Source organism: Zonotrichia albicollis, chromosome 1, assembly GCF_047830755.1.
Source record: "Zonotrichia albicollis isolate bZonAlb1 chromosome 1, bZonAlb1.hap1, whole genome shotgun sequence".
Lineage (NCBI taxonomy): Eukaryota > Metazoa > Chordata > Aves > Passeriformes > Passerellidae > Zonotrichia > Zonotrichia albicollis.
The window spans coordinates 131760699-131779305 of NC_133819.1; the positions used below are offsets into that span (position 1 = coordinate 131760699).

General features: G+C 35.4%; 1 protein-coding gene across 5 annotated transcripts in view; it reads right to left on the reverse strand.

Moving 5' to 3' along the window:
• Positions 1-18607, reverse strand: part of VPS13B (vacuolar protein sorting 13 homolog B) — a 431489-nt gene that overhangs the window by 280760 nt on the left and 132122 nt on the right. For all 5 annotated transcript variants that reach the window (XM_074554422.1, XM_074554431.1, XM_074554441.1 and 2 more), the window contains exons 18-19: positions 13389-13523; positions 12375-12548 (exon numbers count right to left, since the gene is read on the reverse strand). In XM_074554422.1, the coding sequence (XP_074410523.1) occupies positions 12375-12548; positions 13389-13523 (309 nt within the window). The remainder of the gene's footprint in view (positions 1-12374; positions 12549-13388; positions 13524-18607) is intronic.

Below are 18607 nucleotides of genomic sequence, written 5' to 3' on the forward strand. Positions count from 1 at the left end.
TGAAGTCCCCCATGAGAACAAGGACCAGCAACTGTGAGATTTCCCCCAGCCACTAACAGAATATTTTATCTACCTCTTTATTCTGCTTGGGAGGCGTTTAGCAAACTCCCACCAAAGCCTCGCTGTGCTTCGCTCTGACTCTAAAATAAACACTCACCCTGCTGTCACCATCATTAAGCTCCAGACAACCAAAACACTCCCCAACATACAGAGCTACTCCAACATTTTTCCTGGCTTGACTGTCCTTTGTGAAGGGTTTATGGCAATCCACTGCAGCACCCAGTTGCCCAAGTCATTCCACCATGTTTCCGTGATAGCAAATATATCACTGTTTTCCTGCTGCACAAAGGCTTCCAGCTCCTCTGCGTGATGCCCATGCTGAGTGCATTGGTGCAAATGCACTTCAGTTGGAATATTCATTACTGACTTTTGGGGATGACAAGCCCTAATTCCTAAGCAACCATTCTCAGGTGCTTCCTTGGTTTCTAAAAATTCAATAACCCTTGTGTCTTTGCTGCCACATGGATTTCCTCCCCCAAACTCCACTGAGGAAGCAGACCAAAGACCTTGCTACCACAGCATCCCTCAGACATGGCATAGTGCCCCCAGGTTATCTGTAGTAAGCCTGGGTTTATTTGCTTTCCTCCTTCAAATCTAGTTTAAAGCCCTTTAATAAGAGCTATACCAAATAACTCTACTAGGGCTGCCTTGGAAAAACTATGAGTGAAGACTTTTACCCATCCTATTTCTACCTTTAAGGTGGATTCTTCCCACCTCTCCTTTTTCCCAGCACCAGGAAGAAGGCATGATCGTTGAGTTGGGAGCCTACTTTGCTGCCATTGTGTAGAAAACAGTTCTCCTTCCACCATGATTTTGAGACAGTGATTTTTCCAGGAAACAAAGTACAAGTCATCTCAATACTACTTGTAACAGAAAGAAGGAAAAAACTTCTTCATCAGTTCTTGAGTGATCCTTAATTAGGCATCCTTGCTATGAGTTTATTATGAATATCCCTGGATATATACAACATGGACTTTATTGGCTGAATCCAAAGTGCAAGATGAAGTTCACACTGCCTTACAGATGTTCCAACATGCAAAACTGGATGGCCATGCTCCCACTGACTTCTTGTCATAGGAACTTCTACAATTCCTGCAGTAACTGAAGAGTGTTTACTTCCATAATGGGTACTTGGGAAGTGTGAGGATACTAGAGAAACATCTGGCACTTCTAACGAAAAATCTGTTTCAAGTATAACGAGACGCACACCCTTTGGAATTGTGTAAGAATTTGAAGAAAAATTAAACAGTTAATTTTCTATATGTCTTTTCAAAGAAAACATGAAATCAAACTGTGAAGACAAAGAACCTGGCAATGCCATCATCTGCAAAAGACTGTGCAAACAGCAACATCTCACCAGTGCAAAGAGACAGAAATCCTTTTAATATATGGCTTTTACCAGCTCTTATACTCTTAGGTCCTTATTGACAACAAAGGCAGCATTTTTGGAATTGCTACCCACACATGTGCTTTATTTTGGTATTTTACACATCTTTGGGATTATTATTTCCTCATTACAAGCACAATAAAAGTTAGTGAAAAATGTATGTATTTTAACAAAGCAAGTAAGATCTTCAAAAAAAGTTGGAATAATCTGTGCAATAAAAGTGTGCAAAAAAGCAGACAAATATTCTAATTCTTCAGTTCAAATGGCTCTAGAAAATAAAAAGTTTTGAACTGAGGATATAATGACTATCATAATATTAAATTTGGTTAGCAATTAAATGATCACACCTCCCTTCAAACTAAAACTGTAGACAACAGCTAGTAGCTGACATCTCACTTCAACATTTTACAGCTGCTTTAAAGACATTTGGATGCATGCATGCATCTTATTTTCCCAGGATTTCAAAGTCCACATCCAGGCTGCTGCTCAGCCATTATAAATGAGTAATTCAAGTAGGGCATGACTGCTTCTTGTATTAACTTGATAAAGATGTTTCAGTTGAAGTGCATCAACAGTTGTGTTAAGTCATCCCTTTCACAGGCTTGTACTTTGCTTATGTTACCAGTGAAGAAAAAAAACCAAGTATTATTGGCTTCAAATGATCATAAAAGTTTTTACACTAAACATATTAGTATTATGATTATTATATTTTCTTACTCCTTCTTAGAAAAATATAAATGTACCTTAACTATTTCATTTTGCAATTAAAAAGAATTTAATCAACTGATTGCAACTTGCATTAAAGTTTCATTTTACTTGTTTAGATCACAACTGCTTAAAGGACTGATATGCACACTTGAAATTACACATCTGGTTTCAGAAAATTACATTCTATCTCTAAGATTTTCCCAAACCTGGTTTTAAAAATCATTTTTAACATAATAGGTTAATGTTAAACTTATCACTGAATAATGAATTTATTATGAAATATGTATGAAAGAAGTGTTTTGCAATAATTTTACTATCTGAAAAATATTAATCCAGGACATGGGCTAATACATCTTTCAAATACTATAAAGATAGTTTGAAGATATTTCATTTTCTTGTACAAATCTTCACGTAACAACCTGAAAGACTTGCTCAACACTGCATTCCTTTTCTCTTATTACAGCAGGGAAATAAGACAACTCAAAAGTACAGAAGACAATTCATATTCTCATTTCATTAATTTATTTCTACTGAATACATGACCAAACATGAACATAATTACACTAAAAATAAGAAATATGCTGTACATATAGGTCATGAAAAGCCCAAAGCATAAAAGATGTGCTTTATCAACTTCTACATAAACTAGATATCTGACAGATTACATCAATGGACATACAGAAGAGAGGAGAATTCTATCTAAAAGTGATGATCCATCACCATATGTGCTCCACAACCCTGCTCACTAATGTTGAGCCAGATACTGTATTCAATAACTCTTATATTTAATCATCTCTTAATTTTCAAAGTATTGCTTCTATTTACAAAATTTCCATTATTTTCCCCACTTTAATGGGGAAGTTCTAATATTATATTATATTTTATATTGTATTCACACAATACTTGTTTAGGGTTTAATTATTTTTATTCCAAAAGTAAAACAAGCTTAGGTACTTTTGAGGGCAGTAGGAGATAAGAAGAGGCAGTCAGCCACTTGTTTGTTTATTCAGACTATTAATTTGAAGATTTATTACTTATTATTAATTATATAGCTGAATAAACATTATTTTAATTTATTTTTTGCATCATATTATTACAACATGGTCTTTTTTCCACTGGTATGACTGTTATAAACACTGAAATTCAAAAAGACATGGCTCAAACTCTGGTCAGTCTGACTCCTTTCATGTCAACCTTTCCAAAGGCAGTGGTCTATTTTTCCAAGATTCCTGGATATGAGGCAGCACAGCCAAAGATATTTCTTCAGCTTGGCACAAACCCCAGACAATCAGCCCCAGAAGCTCTACAGTGACAGATGGGGAACCCAGGCTAAATGGGTAAGAGTTGGTAGATACAGGCAAACTCTCACTCTAAGAGCTGAAATGTTTGGAACTCCCCATCCCTTCCATTCACATTGTCAGAGTACCCATTCATTGCATAACCATGAAATGTCCTCAAAGGTTCAGAAACTCCAAAATTATTTGCTATTCTGCAAATACACAGTTTCTAAATCTCCTGGAGAAAAAATAACCTTTTTTTTTTCCAGACCTGTCTACTTCATCTTGAAAATACATCAGAAATTAGGAAAACACTTAGGAAAGCCAGAGCATGCACTAATATGCTGTGCTGAAAGTGGTATCAACAATTTGCAGCACAAATGCGTTTGGATGGAAACTCAGAAGTCAGGTCAGCAAATTACTTTGCTCTGGCAAATGTTTGTCTTAACTGAACTGGCTGCAAGACCAGGGCAACACCTAGAATCTTCTCGTTCAGACATGACTTCTGGAAAACAAATAGTTTTCTTTTTAACTTTTCAAAATGCCTTGTATTCAACTGAAGAGTATAAATTACATTAAAATGAAGAATTAAAAATATTTAGCTATTTAATTAAACTATATATCCACACTAATCCTATCACTGCATTTCTCAAATAGATTTAGCATTCCATGTGATACTGAGAATGTCAGGATAACCTCAAATACACCACATCTGAGTTTGAATTTGCTGCACTTAAAGCCTGTTATTTAGAGATACTCAACATAATTGGCTCACGTATTATAGGTAAGCTAATTTTAGCTGTTAAATAGAACTGAAAAGTTACACAATGCACTGTTTTCCTGATACCAATTTTAAGTACTTCTGCCACCTTACACAAGTATATATTAAGTATTTTGAACATATTAGTTCTATTTGAGTGCACAGATAAAATTAAATCAGCTCATACAACACAGGAGTGATCAAATGGTTTAAAGATAACGAGTCAATAATAGTTCCTGCAATGCTAATTTTTATACAGTCTGCAGATTTCTGGTAACAATAGAGCCTGCCCCTGAGAAGCTTCACAGAACATGAGAAAAATAGAACTAATTTAAATGTTTCCAAAGTTGTACACCTTAAAGATAATCTGTCTGTTCAAAATTAATTCAGTTTGGTCAGCTACAGGAGTCTGTACTAGATAGCAAGTGGTTATCTAGTTAACATAACAGAGGTTATCTAGTTGAGTTTAAAAAATAAAATACCATTAAAATTCTAACCTGCTTTGCCTAATTCTGACTGTGAACTGTTCCTTTCTACATAAAATCAGCTCTTCAGTCACTTGGTAATGGCTCAACTTTAACTGCTGACCACAACTGGCTGTTCATAACATCATAGGAAGGAATTTCTGTGGGAGCTTCTGAACAGGAATGTTTCGGTAGAAAGGGACAATGTGGTTGAATATTCACTCTGACTGCATACTGAATCAGAAAAATGAGATTATTAGTACATTTGTATTAGAACCAGAACATTGGAATCCTGGTAGTGACCTGTAGCTTCTTTTTTAAACTGCTACAGAGCTGAACGGTGAAAATTACTGAAAAAAAATTCAGATGTGGAACAAATATATTTCTATATAGAATAATTTCTGCATTAAAAATAAGATGCTTCATTTATCGTTGTTTTTATCAAATGCACTATGATATTATTTAGTTCCTTGTTACTAAAATTTAAAAAACCTGAAATTGACCTAGTCAAAATGCATTTACTACCACCAAGAGTCTACTGATTTTCAATTATATCTATTTAGCATTTCATTACAAAAAAAGTAGCCATCTTATATGAATCATTTAAACACTAAAGAGACAGTGAGAGCACTACAATTCAATTATAAAACCTGGAAATAGTTTAAACACTATTTGAAAATAAACAGCTCCAATCCCTTATGGCCATGTCTGGGAAGTGTCCAAATGCAAGTTAAAGATCCCATGGTGTTTTTTCAAAATGGGAAGGAACTATCCCAATATGCTGGCCAACATACATTTTCTCAATTAAAAACAGATTTCAATGTCCAAAGCTATGTGTCAGCAATTGCTGAGAGCCTATACCTGTCATGTTTTCAAAACACTTGAAACCAACAATAGGTATCTAGTCACCTTGCTGAATAATGCTTTTCCAGATGCCATAAGTGGGAAAGGTAAACGCATTTTCATAAATAAAGGAAGCACAGACACATCAGCCTCTACCATTATGAAAATAGAAATTATCATTTGAACCCACAGGTAGATTTTTTTTTTCCAATAACAGAAGTGTTAAATATGACTTTGTTGGCCATATGGAACACTTTGATACTACCAGATTTTAAAGTGAACAGAAATCCAATGGAACACACATGCACACACACAAAATTAAGGTAGCAGAAAAAAATCTCATATCTGCCATTCCCTAACTTCTACACATTTAATGAGTTAAACATTTAAAAAAGAAAAGGCTTTTCAACAACTTCTTTTTAATCACTTTTACAGAATTTTCTAGGTTATGAGCTGTTTAAAGAGAAGGTGGAGAGATTTCTTTTAAGTACTTTAAAGCCTTCATACCTCTTACTACCCCCACCACTGAAGAGCTCAACTCTTTAATTGCCAATACTGAAGCTCAAAATCCTGTCCCCAGAACTACAAGATCAACTACATTATCTACACTGTTATCCTGAGTTAAAAGAAAAGAAACAGCAGACAATGAGTTTTTACAAAAAAGTTATAAATCCAGATGAGATGCAGGCTTTCCAGTTCTCCCAGTCCCATATTTCCTAGGAGTCTAAGGCTCCTGCCATTTGGAGTTGAGTCCCCGTCTTCACAGTGCTTTGTTCTTGTTTTGCCCAAACCCTTAATCTTAAGTGATTCTATTAAGGAAAAAAAATGGAAAAAAGGCAAAAGTGCTTCTTTGACTAAAGATATTGTCCAACTTCCACAGTGCAGTTGAACAGAACATCTCAAAGCCAGACAGGATTGAAAGAGTTCAGGGAACACAACTACAGAGGCTAACTTCCTAAAAACTTGCATGACAGTGTAGGTTTTTTCCCTTTTTTTATTTTTAAAAAAAAAATCAATTTTCAAAGTAAGATTTTACAAACTAATCCTTTTTAGTCACAATCTCAGAATTTTAGAACACATGTATTGCTGAAGGATTTATGGCATACTGAGAGAAACTGACCGCAACATAAGCAGAGAGATGAAAACACCTCTTCCTCAAGAGGATTTGCAGAATCACTTGAGGGAAAGTTGAACAAGCTGTGTTATTCCTGCATTGTGCAATTACCTTTCTATAACCAGAACTTACTGGCAGTTGCCAGATTTATGCAACTCACTGGAAGCAGTCAATCTAGTTAGCATAGTATAGCATGTCCCTCCTTGCTGCTACTCCCATGGACATGAAGTCTCCAACTGCAGCCAGCAGAGGAACCGACTGCACTTGAGGACAAGTTTACTTCTCTCTTAGAGAAAGTACTAAGTGCTGGATCTTTGTAAGACAGCAGATGCAGTGGTGATCCAAGCCTGGAAAAATATTTGATATTTAACATTGCTGTAGTGCACAGCATACTGAGGTTGTGAGGATAATGGCAGAGGACGGAGCACACACAGACTGGCGATTGTTAAAAGAGGCTTTACTTTCTCTTCCTTGGTATGGATTAACTTGCCATTTACCACTGTTACCAACCTGCTCCTGCCCACACTACTCTCCCTTCCTGAATTGCTCAGCAGTACCACCACCTGCTACCCTTGCCTCAATTTCAGCTAAACTTAACATGTCAGACATTTTCTTTGCTACAATCAACTAATTGCAAAATCACCAGAGAGAAAGGGAGGGAGAAATTGCATTACCACAAAATACTTCTGCCCACAAATTCTGTGAGAAAGAAAACTTCCAAATATAGCCTTGCAGTTCAGGCAGTAGAACTGCTATTTTAAATCAAATTTTGAAAACTACAGGACGTTGCCAGAAATTTTTTTCTAAAAATGTATACTTGCTGGATTTAAATCCACCCTCCAAAGTAAGCCTATATGAATACTGTGTTTTCAGTAACTCATACTATTAACATTCATATTTTTCCAAAGAAAAATATAAGAATAAACCAGGTTTTAAAAGCAATTAAGAAGATATAAATGCTGCACACTGCCTGAGCACAGTTCTCATAAGACCAGAGTCCTGGCAACTATCATAATCCTTTTGAAATTGTGCATATTAAGATTAAAGATCACTTTGTTCCTCTATTCCCACAACTACTTGGTATGGTAAAAAGATCAGTCTCCTAGTTTTATATGTAACATCTTTAACATTTGCTCTCCTTTCTGTGCATGTGATTAAATGTAACATTTTGAAATCCCAAAGTTCTGAGAAAAACATAAATCCTTGTCCACAGCTGCTGTTTGACTCTGGAAACACATGCATTTTCTTTTCAAGCATCTACCATCAAAAAATCCCAAAGGACTTGAACTGGAGAACACCTGCATCTCTTCATTTAGTTCCAATAACAGAGTCTAAACTTCAAAATTACAAAAATAGATGCTATGTTCAGCTGCAGTTACATTCTCCCCCTAATTCCCGTGAACAAAAATGCTAAGAGCATGAAATCATTCAGGCAAGCTCTGTCATCGAGAGGATAAGATTTTTTGCACCAGAAGCCCAGTGGGAACTTGATAGAAAACTGGCAACAATTACAGATAAAGTACATAGTGAAATCCTCAGGGAGAGAAAAGGAAATGTAATAAGATAGATGGGTATAATTTTTACACATTTATGTCCAAATCACAAATGTGAATTGTCTTTAATTACTCCAATACACTAACCATTTTTATTCATTCATTGTGTTAAATCTTTTCAAAATACTTAAATTAGACCATGAATTCTCTTTTACTAGGATTTTTACTTATTTACTTACTACCACAAGAACTCATTTAAATTGGATGAGAACTTAAAAATATAACTGCTTCAGCTTCAAAATTCAAGCTAATATCCCTAGTGCAAGCAGTCAAAATTAAATTTAAAAATATATCAATATAATGCTTTTTTAACTGCAAAAAGAGGGAATTTGGGGGACATATGTAGGTGTATAAGCATAAAACCAAACTTATCTCTAATATCTCACCTCCTTTTTATTAAGTTCTAACAGATAAAAATCAGATCATTTACAACAATAAAAAAGTTTATGTTCGTACTGGTACAACTTCTATGGCAATTTTTTCATACTTGAAGATATCATTTCTTCAGTTATTTTTTCCTTTTAGCATGAGAAGGGGGTGAATGGAGTGATCTAATCTAAATCAAAAGACTGATAGAAGAAAAAAATTCTAAAGGTTTTGGAGTCGGAGAAACATATCACTTAAACAAGAAATACCAACTTCTATAAGGTTAAAAGTTTGCTCTTCAGCCTTTATGCAGCTTCGACAAATAAGAGAACCCTTCCCACTCTTGCTTTGCTGCACTAAGTGTAGAAATTCGACACATATGAGCACGACATTAATACAAGCACTTTTGTTTACTCCCTTATTTCACTGCTGCATTATTGCCTATTCAAGCCGATCTCAGAGAAAACTTCATTAATTGTATTTTTTATTTTTTTTCCTTTTGATTTATTTGTAATAAAGCTGTCCATACACTGGCTGTGCACGCACTCCCAATTATTCAATATGGCAAACCAAATAGAGCTTAATCAGCTCACCTCATCTATTCAACAGCTGTTCATAATTAACCACTAACACCAGCACTCATTTTGAAATCTCCCTCTTCTCTCAAAGGCCAGGTGAAACAAACAAGGTCTGCAGCTTGCTCCCAGGGTTAATAAAGCCAGGGTTATTTCAGAGAAAGAGTAAGAAGACCTTCCCAAGCCCTGGGGTAATGGAATAATCTCCTCTCTTGTACTTATTTATATGCTGCAGTTTAAAGAGTAAGAAGCATATTCACTGATTTTTACAACCATGCATAGAGATACCTGGGGCAGTTTTCATACAACCAAAGTATCCAAAATTAAAATTACAGCATAAGGACTAAACAAAATCATATTTATGTTCTTTGTCCCTAAAAACTTCCTTTGCCAAAGGTGGATCAGTTTTCCACATGCTAATGACACTTCATGCATTAAACAGTAAAACACTCCTGACCAGTAATCATAAGTTTATGCACTTGCTTTATACTTGACGTACACTGTACATGCTACACAGCACATGGTCTAAATGCTGCCCTTTTTGAAAGCCCTTCAAAGAGCTTTTTCCTTGGAATGGTTGTACTCATTGCAGTATGGTACTGCTAGAACCATATTCTTTTTTTCTCTTCCTCTCAACAGCACAAGTGAAATAGCAAAAAGGAAGATATCTTGTCAAATGCTCTATCCCTCAGATTGTAAATACATCCTGTAACTTTGCAGGGCCACATACAGACAAGCAGTAAAAGGAAGTTGCACAACCATCCTGATCACCCTGGATCATATGGTTCAAGTGATACAAGACAGTAGACACTTGCTGATGCAACAAGGAGCGGAGGAGGAACAGTGCCCTCCCTGTTCACCAGGTAAATATGCCCTGATTTATTCAAGTATGTCATGCCATTTGCACAACCTCCTCCTTAGCATTTTATATCCAAACGACAGCTTTAATTTTTGATCAAGTTGTTTTTCATTCAATTTAATGAATTAATTATTCCAAATTCCTAATACAGAACACTCTATGCAACATTATCAGGAAAAATTTCACAAACAACTTAAGTACTGCACAATCACCTCCAGTAATACAGCTTAAAAAAACCTTTTACTCTCAAGGGACGAGTTTTTTTCTGTGAAATTATCCAGTATAGCTGTTTTAACTCCCAGAAGTGACTGCAACTGATGGCAAATGCATTTTTATGCTCCCAAAGCACTTCATGTTTTCCCTACATATAATTTTCACAGTAATAATGAAAATGATAGCCATATCTCCTGTATTAAAATTGCCCCAGTTTCTTCAGTATGGATTCAAAAGCAAACACTTTTGCTTTGGTGATTCTTTGTACAGAACCTGAGACAAATGAAACATTAATTACTCCCGGTTTAATTTATGTTAAAAAAAAATAAGTAATTTGCAGTATGCCATTCTTCCTGTTGAATGAGACTGAAGCTTGAGCAAATCAGTCAGATTTTTCCTCTCATTTGTCACTCCTTGCAGGTGCCACCCGACAGGAGCAAAGCTAGAGCAGGTTAGTGACAGCCACTGTGTACACAGAATCAATACAACTTCCCTGAGATGCTGAAGGAGCAGGTGAAGTGTCCAGAACATTTTCAACTCTAAAACCTTCACATTTTTAATGCATGTCCATTCATCTAAAAAACAGGTACCACAGACAATTGTCTATTGCAAAAAAATGTTTTGTATCTCAAAATCCCTGAATGTGAGCCTGGTCAGCACTTCATTTGTCAGTGCCTTAATTCTCATTAAGCACCTCCTGTCACAACCCATCAAGGACTCCCACCCACCTAAGGGGAACATCTATAACACTGATGAGCAAAAATGGATGTGATCCTTATGACCTGTAACAAAGCAGAAAGTGTACAGTATCCACAGAGCCTTTAAATTATAATTCATAGACTAAGACAAAAATTTGAAAATTAAACAAAAAATCCCCAAAAAAGGCAAGAAATGCAACAATTAGTCATAACAATAATTACTGGTGTTATGAACGTTTAAAAGGTATTTAAGTGAATCAACAGGTGCCACAGATTTTAGCTTCATCTGACTAATTCAGATATTATTGAATCCTGAACTGCTTTTTGGCAATGCTTTAGGAGCAGGACCTGAAGATAATTGTTGTAATAACACTGCTGTAAACATTTCCAACATGATGCTATCCAAAAAACACAGAAGTACAATTACTGAAAAAATAACCTAACAACTGCTGGAGTGCACAGTGCTTACAAATATTTACTCTGTCTAAGTATCAAATTCTGCTTACATATGCACATAAAAATTGCAATGACAGTAATAAATTCACTGTTACTTTTCAGACTAGTGACATTCAAGAATCATTTCACAGGAAAAAATACAGGAAAAAGCACACTTGAAGTGTTCAAGTTCGTTCTGTGATTCATAATATTGGGATCAGGTAATTCTTTTACTTTCCTTAACCCAGATACTTTTTTTGATTGTTCTTCCCCACTTTTGATTCCATGCCTAGCATGGCCATAGAATAAGCTTTGAAAAACATGAAAACATGGTTTTTAAGAAGCACCACACTGACAGCAAAACTCAGTTCCATGTGTATTTCACAAACTACGTGAGTTACTTTAAACTCAACATATTTAAAAATTCTCAGTGTTGCTTAAAACAGACCAATGTTTTGTTTAAAGACCACAGAAACCATAAGAATGTCAGGTAAAAGTATTTATGCCCACAAAGTCAACAACACCCTTAAATTTAGCCACACAACTCTCACAAATTATTAACTTCTGATTTAAGGCCACCACAACATCAAATTTGATGAGGTCGGACGTGTGCCCTGCAGTATTTTTTAGATTATTTTTTATTGTTAGCAAATTTTATGATAAACAAATTCTTAATAATAAATTTATATGAACCATTTAGAATCCAGTATGTCAACTTCTGTATAAGAAAGCCAACCCAGTACCAGGAAGAGAGAATGGAACTAATATTTTCAACATGGATCCTGCCTCTCCTCCCTCCCCCTCCTGAAGTTTACAAAACCTTCATATAATTATTTTAAAAGGCAACCAAAGTTAATGAAGCACTCCTTATTGATGAAGACATAAATCAAAATGCAGATTTCAGTTGTTTTGTCTCACAGTGAGCTGAAGTTACAATGAGTGCAGAGTATTTAGAAGATACTTTGACATTTGGCACATTTTATATCAAATCCCTCTTTTGCAAATCACATTGGATAGGAAAAATGTAATGTGATACCAGTTTAACAAGAATTTTGTACTTACCAGAATTATGGCAGTAGTCCATATACTGTGGAATTTGGATTGTAAAGGCTACCAAATCTGGAGCTAAGAGAGATTCTGGCTTTCTACTCTCATTGAGCCATTTACTGCTGTGTAAGTCTCTGGTGTCAGAAGGGCCTTGAATCAAAGGAATCAGCTTCTCTTTTCCACCATCACCTAAGATAAAAATTAGATTCCTTACTGCTTTTAGTGTAACAAGATAAATTTTCAAGACTAACATTTACTAGTCCAAAGAGAACATCTATTAATTTACGTTGTGAATACAGAATTAAAAGAGCAAATAGAAAGAGCAGCATCACATAAACTATTTGGCAATCTACTTAATGTTCATCTTATAAATGCCTTGACTTCTAGGAGGATTTCAAATAAAGTAATTGATTATCTTCAAAACAGCATTTTATACTGTTTTATAAATTACTTTATAAAATTTTATAAAATAAGCTACTTAAACATCACCATGAACTCAATTTAAAGACACTCAATTTTTAATGCTCTTGATCTTAGCTGCTTTTTATCCATAAAGACATCATACACATTGATAAGTTCCCACATGCTCCTCAGGAAAAACTGTATTAAAGAAGTCAAAAAAAAAAAATCACAGAGTCCTCAAAAACTTTACAAGCAAAATACATACCTATAGTATTAATGGAAAATGAGGCATTAAACAGTCAGGAAAATACACCAAAATAATGCTAAGGATAAAGGTAGGTGAAAATATTCTGTATTTTTCCTATTTCTTGAATACTTCCTGATTAGTATTTGTCTCAGTAGAAAAAAAAAAATCTTATGCAGTGTAAAATTTGACTATACTAGGCAAGACTGGATCATCACAACATACTTAATAATAACAACAAACCCCCAAAACAGAACACAAAAACCCCTCTCTGATTCATAGGAACAATGAGTAAATTCTTGTTTCAGTAACTCCCCTTGTAAAAAGCAAGGCCAATTCTCCTATACAGGCAATAAAGTTTTACATGGTCCAGCTGCACATACCTGGGGCTTTGGCACAAATTTTTATTGATCCCACGGTCCCAGAGGCACATTTGACCAATGATGTGCCGCAGTACTTCAATTCAACATTCTGGATTGAGCCCTCAAGAGTTGGCAGGGGATTCTTAGATTTCACACCTAATAAAAGAAAACTGCAAATGTACTAGCCTGTTGAATTTAAATATTTTTATATTCCTTCACCAAGGCATTTAAACTTAATTATATTTTAATTATCTACCTTAGATGTTCTTACAGCATTTTTGTTGTGATTCACAAGTTTTAAATGAAAGTGAAAGAATGCTGCATATGGATTTTTTAATACAAACAGTTATGCACGAAATATATATAGATACAGTGAGGAAAACACACAAGACCACTTAGAAATTGAAATAACAAATATGCATATATACACATAGATACTTTCATTTTCACTTTGTAAGTGCCACATCAGCTATTCTCCTTCATGTTTTTATTACGACCATTTAATTTCAGGATCTTAAAATGACTAAGTGTTTTCAGCTTTTATTTAGACATCAACATTTTACTCAGTAGCTATGTAAAGCATTAGATCCATGCAGCTGAGCAGTACAGAAGGCCAACGGCACACTTGCCATTTTTCAGCGGAAACCGGAGTTCAAACCTTGCCTTGGGTCACAAGTGGAAATAAGTTTGGTGGTCTTTCCCCAGCCCCCATTTGTGAGCACCAGAGAACTCCTGCACCACTTGGAAGAAGTCAGTGCTATTGGCAGTCACTTCTGCAGAGCTGCCCAGAACTGAGGCAGAAGCAGCAGGGGATTGTACAAGCCAGGACTGAGATTTGTTGGCAGAGCTTGAGGGCAGCCCCCCAAAACAGCCCCAGAGCATAGGTGGAGGAAGCCAGCCCTCCAAATCTGTACAGCACTGCCTATCAGAAAAAAAACACATAAATTCACTTGCAAATTAGAAATAAATAGTTTCAACACCTGTAAGAAGTATGAAAGGAAAAACTAACAGAAGTTGCCTTTTTTATGGCTTCTTTTTCCCTTCGTGCAGAAGCAACTTGGAATTTGTCAGTTAAAATTGGCAAGCAGCTTGTTAATTATGCAAACATTAGTATAATTATGGAACCATTTCCTCATGTACGTAACATAGAATTTGTTCCAAAATCCATAATTATGCAAGGAAAGTATTGTGGAATATCAGGTAAAAAAGCATTTTTATACATATTTCAAGATTACTAAACACATTAAAGAAGTGTAATCATCTACAGAATTAATTATTTAGGTTTTTTGCAAAATCTGTCCAAGACTTAACTCAAAGAACAACCTTTAATATATTTTAACTAGTAAGGAAAAGAATCCTAAAGAAAGTATAGGGAACAGAAGAGTTCAGATTAAACTTGGTAATTATGCTTAGTTCACTGTGCTTATTCCAGTTCCTACAGATCAAAAAATATTTTGTGGTGCATACAAAATCATTTAGCAAGCAGTCTTGACAGATATCCAAGTTTTTTTCTGGTAAAACATTAAAATAACTTTTGAATAAAAAGTACTTTCCAAAACAGAAAGAAGGAAGAAACACATGAAGGGACACACAGAACATGATAAAGCAGACTGCCATCTGAAAGTAGGTTCCACACTCAAGGTATTATATGTTATCAAAATTTACCCTGTTTTCTGTCTTTGGGCTATGTCCAGACTTTTCCTAATTTGTGCCTCAGGAAGGCTTCAGGCTCAAAGAACACTCACTGAAACTAATTTGTGTGCCTTCCTTACAACACCCCATCAGTTCTCAGTCTGAAAGACCAACTACCAGTTTGTCTTGTGAACAGACCCTCACTCCCATTTCTGTCCAGGGTAAGCCTCTTTTAAAGCTGAAAATCCCCTTTGATCTAAGGCATGGTATCTGACATAATACATGAATTTATCAAAAGAAACTAGGATATCTGTACGCATTTCTGCCTCCTCATAGTTCCTAGAAATTTGTGCAAAATAGAGGCCATTACATTCATATAAATAAAAAAAAGGGAGGGGGGGAGGGGGGATATCCATCTTCTGCCAATTCCAAAACAAAGATTATTCAACAGTTTGTAGCAGCCAATATTACAGTTAAAGCAAATCAAACTGAGGTCACAATTTGATCCCCGTCTTTTAAGCCCTCTTAAAACTGGGAGTTTCTTGCTGTTTTCATTTTTCAGCAATTATTTTAAGAATCAAAATTAAAGGTGTGATGTGCAATACATTTCTCTCACTTCACTATGGAAGATGAAGTACTTTTAAAAATAAATAATTTCTACAATTGAGTTCACTTTTAGATGCATTATCCTGGACAACTTCTTTGCATTGATACTAAAACTGTCCATGTCCAAAATTATTTACATGCATAATTTAAATTTGATTTTAGTATCCTATCTGAGACAAAGGAACCAAGTTAAGTGTGGTTATGATCACTCTTTGTTTCTCTTTACTCCTAGTCCCTCACCAAGTAACTTCTGGACTTCCTGAATTTCAGCAAGATATGACATCATTATCCAAGACATTTATTTTCTACAACCTTCTATTTGCCCTCTTCAAGTGACCAATTATCAAATTTATGACAGTCAGCAAAGCATTGCTCAAATGAGCCAAGGAACTGCTTTTCACCCAGCCAGCAATTAAGGACCATGATGGGAAGCCAGGAAAGCTTCATGGCTTGGCCTTAAAGAAACCCACAAACCTTTAATACATGCTCATAGAATTAACCATCATATTTTAATGCATATGAAGAAGTCACTGGTAGCAGTAATAAGGCTTTTTGGGTTCTTTTCTGTTACAGGATTAGGGTAAACACTTTGTCCATTGTTTTCAACTATTTGACAGAAAATAGGGAAGAACTGGGAAAACACAGAATATCTCATGCCTTCCTTTTCTATGTTGCTTTCATGTCAAATGCCAACCTGCTTTCAGCTTCAACACCTGATAACTACAGCACAGCAAAGTAACCAAGGAGAAGTTGCCAGAAAAAAATTCCAGCTCTGGACTGATGGATACTCAAAAACCCTATTTAAAATTACTGAAATCCTATACAGAGAACACAGTAAGAAACTTAGAATGTCTAATTAGACTTTCATCACAAAGACAAAAATCACCTAAACTTAAAGTGATTGCCCTGGCCAAGTCACAAATCCTTGTCAAGGCACAGAAAGTTTAGAGACTTTTAGTGAACCATTTCTAATGAACTGGTTTAAAATAGGAGACCATTTTCTTCAGTCTGAAAATTTTTGGAAATTATGAGCCATTTCTCATAAACTTGTCAAACTGGCAAGCAGCTCTACAGAGAAGAAAGAAGCCTTGTTTCCTTCATATGCCTCTATTTGTAGATTGCATCCCTGTAACTTTAGTTCCTCCCGAATAGTCTCCCTTATTTCTTTCATCGTGGTACCATTGAAAAATTGAAGTCTCAGCAGTTGTTCACAGAACTAAAATATTCCTTAAACACCTATTTCAGCAAACAAATGTTTGAGCAAGCAAAGACTAGAGCTTCCTTTCCTCCCCTAAATGTTTATGAACTTTTCTTAAGGTAGTTGGGATTAATCTTAAGGGATTGATTGAGTATGAAGATTTTCAAACTTCTAGATTAGAAATGCTTCATGCCTCCACGTACTAACTGAAATTTTGCATGGAGACAAACAGACCACAACATTTTAATTAAGACATTGAGCATGAATTTGAACAGACACTAGGAAAACCACATCTAACATTGCCAACAGCAAACATTATGCAAATTCAACATCCTGCAACTGAAGTAGGAGAAAGGCTTATTTCCAAGGTGCTAGACAAGAGAGTAGAACTTGCACTGTACTAATTCTTCTGGAATCTCACTTGCAAAAGCACCACTCAGATTTACTTGACAATGCCCAGTGGAGTCGAATTAGGGCAACATGTTTTTTCTTAATACAAATCACTTCTTTTTCAGTTAATTTATTATTTTCACCAGGAACAGGGGAATCAAAGACTTTATGAAGGAAGAGATACATATGCCAGTCATCATCAAATGTAACTTACGGCTCCTTTCAGATAAATTTTCTAGATGTCTGGAGTTTTTTTCCTGCAAACATTGCCCATTGCAGAACAATTTGCAGTAAGAATCCAGTGTTTCCTTCCCAATATGTAGCTTTGTGTACACTCAGTGATCAAGTATAGCCTATTTCACTTGATTCAGACACATGGAATACCTCATATCACCAAAGGCTTAAAATCTGTTCTTTCCATATGGTAGAACCCAAAAATAGGCAGAAAGCTTTTCTAACTTAAAATCTACTACACCTTGACAATTTGCACCTTGCACACACTAACTCACTTTAATTATAACGCCAAGCCTGAAGAGCTGCTGTGATCCAGATACATATACAGAAATATTGCGCTGTCAAGAAAGGTTTTCCCACACTTTGAAACAGGTATTCACATCCTCCCTCCAACATTCCAGATACAGCTTTGGTCTGTTCCATGTACAGACCAAATCCAACCACACAGCTTGCCAAGTTCCTGCATTCAGTGTCATTCCACATGCAAGCAGGGAGAAACTAACAGCTAAAGGCAGATCACAACTATGTCTTTATAGATCAGCTCAGGATTTCTTCTAGTAAGCCTAGAAACCTAAGCGCTCATTTAATTTAAGGCCTGTTTAAAAACATCACCTAATTAGTGATTTTACCAACAAATATCTTTTACTAATCCATTTGTGATAAGGGGAATTTGCAACAATTACTAGCAAACCAAGACACAAAATCTAAACTGATCAATAACAAACACAGAAAACCAGAAAAGAGGAATGTTACTGATTCCAAGGACAACAGACAGAACTGCGTGCCAACAAATCCCTGAAATACAATAATTATTTAGAAAGCTCATAAAAGAACTGCAAAATATGAAATAGGAAATGAATAAGGCATGACAAACTTCTAGAAGCAACTCCACATGAATTGTGCCCACATTTAGTCTGTGGCCTCCGAAGGAAAAATCTCAATATTTAAAGTATTAAATACCAATAAACTATGGTTTGGAAACATGATATAGTAAAAGACTGTCACATACTTGTCAAAATAATTTCAAACAGTAAAAAGATCAATCCATGAATAAAAGTAAGGAGCTATTAACTAAATGAAAGAACATTGAAGCATAAGTCTTACTGGAATCATGACAAAAAAATGTCAAATTATTTTCACAGAAACATATATTTAGGTTTTACATGACTAACACAGAAAA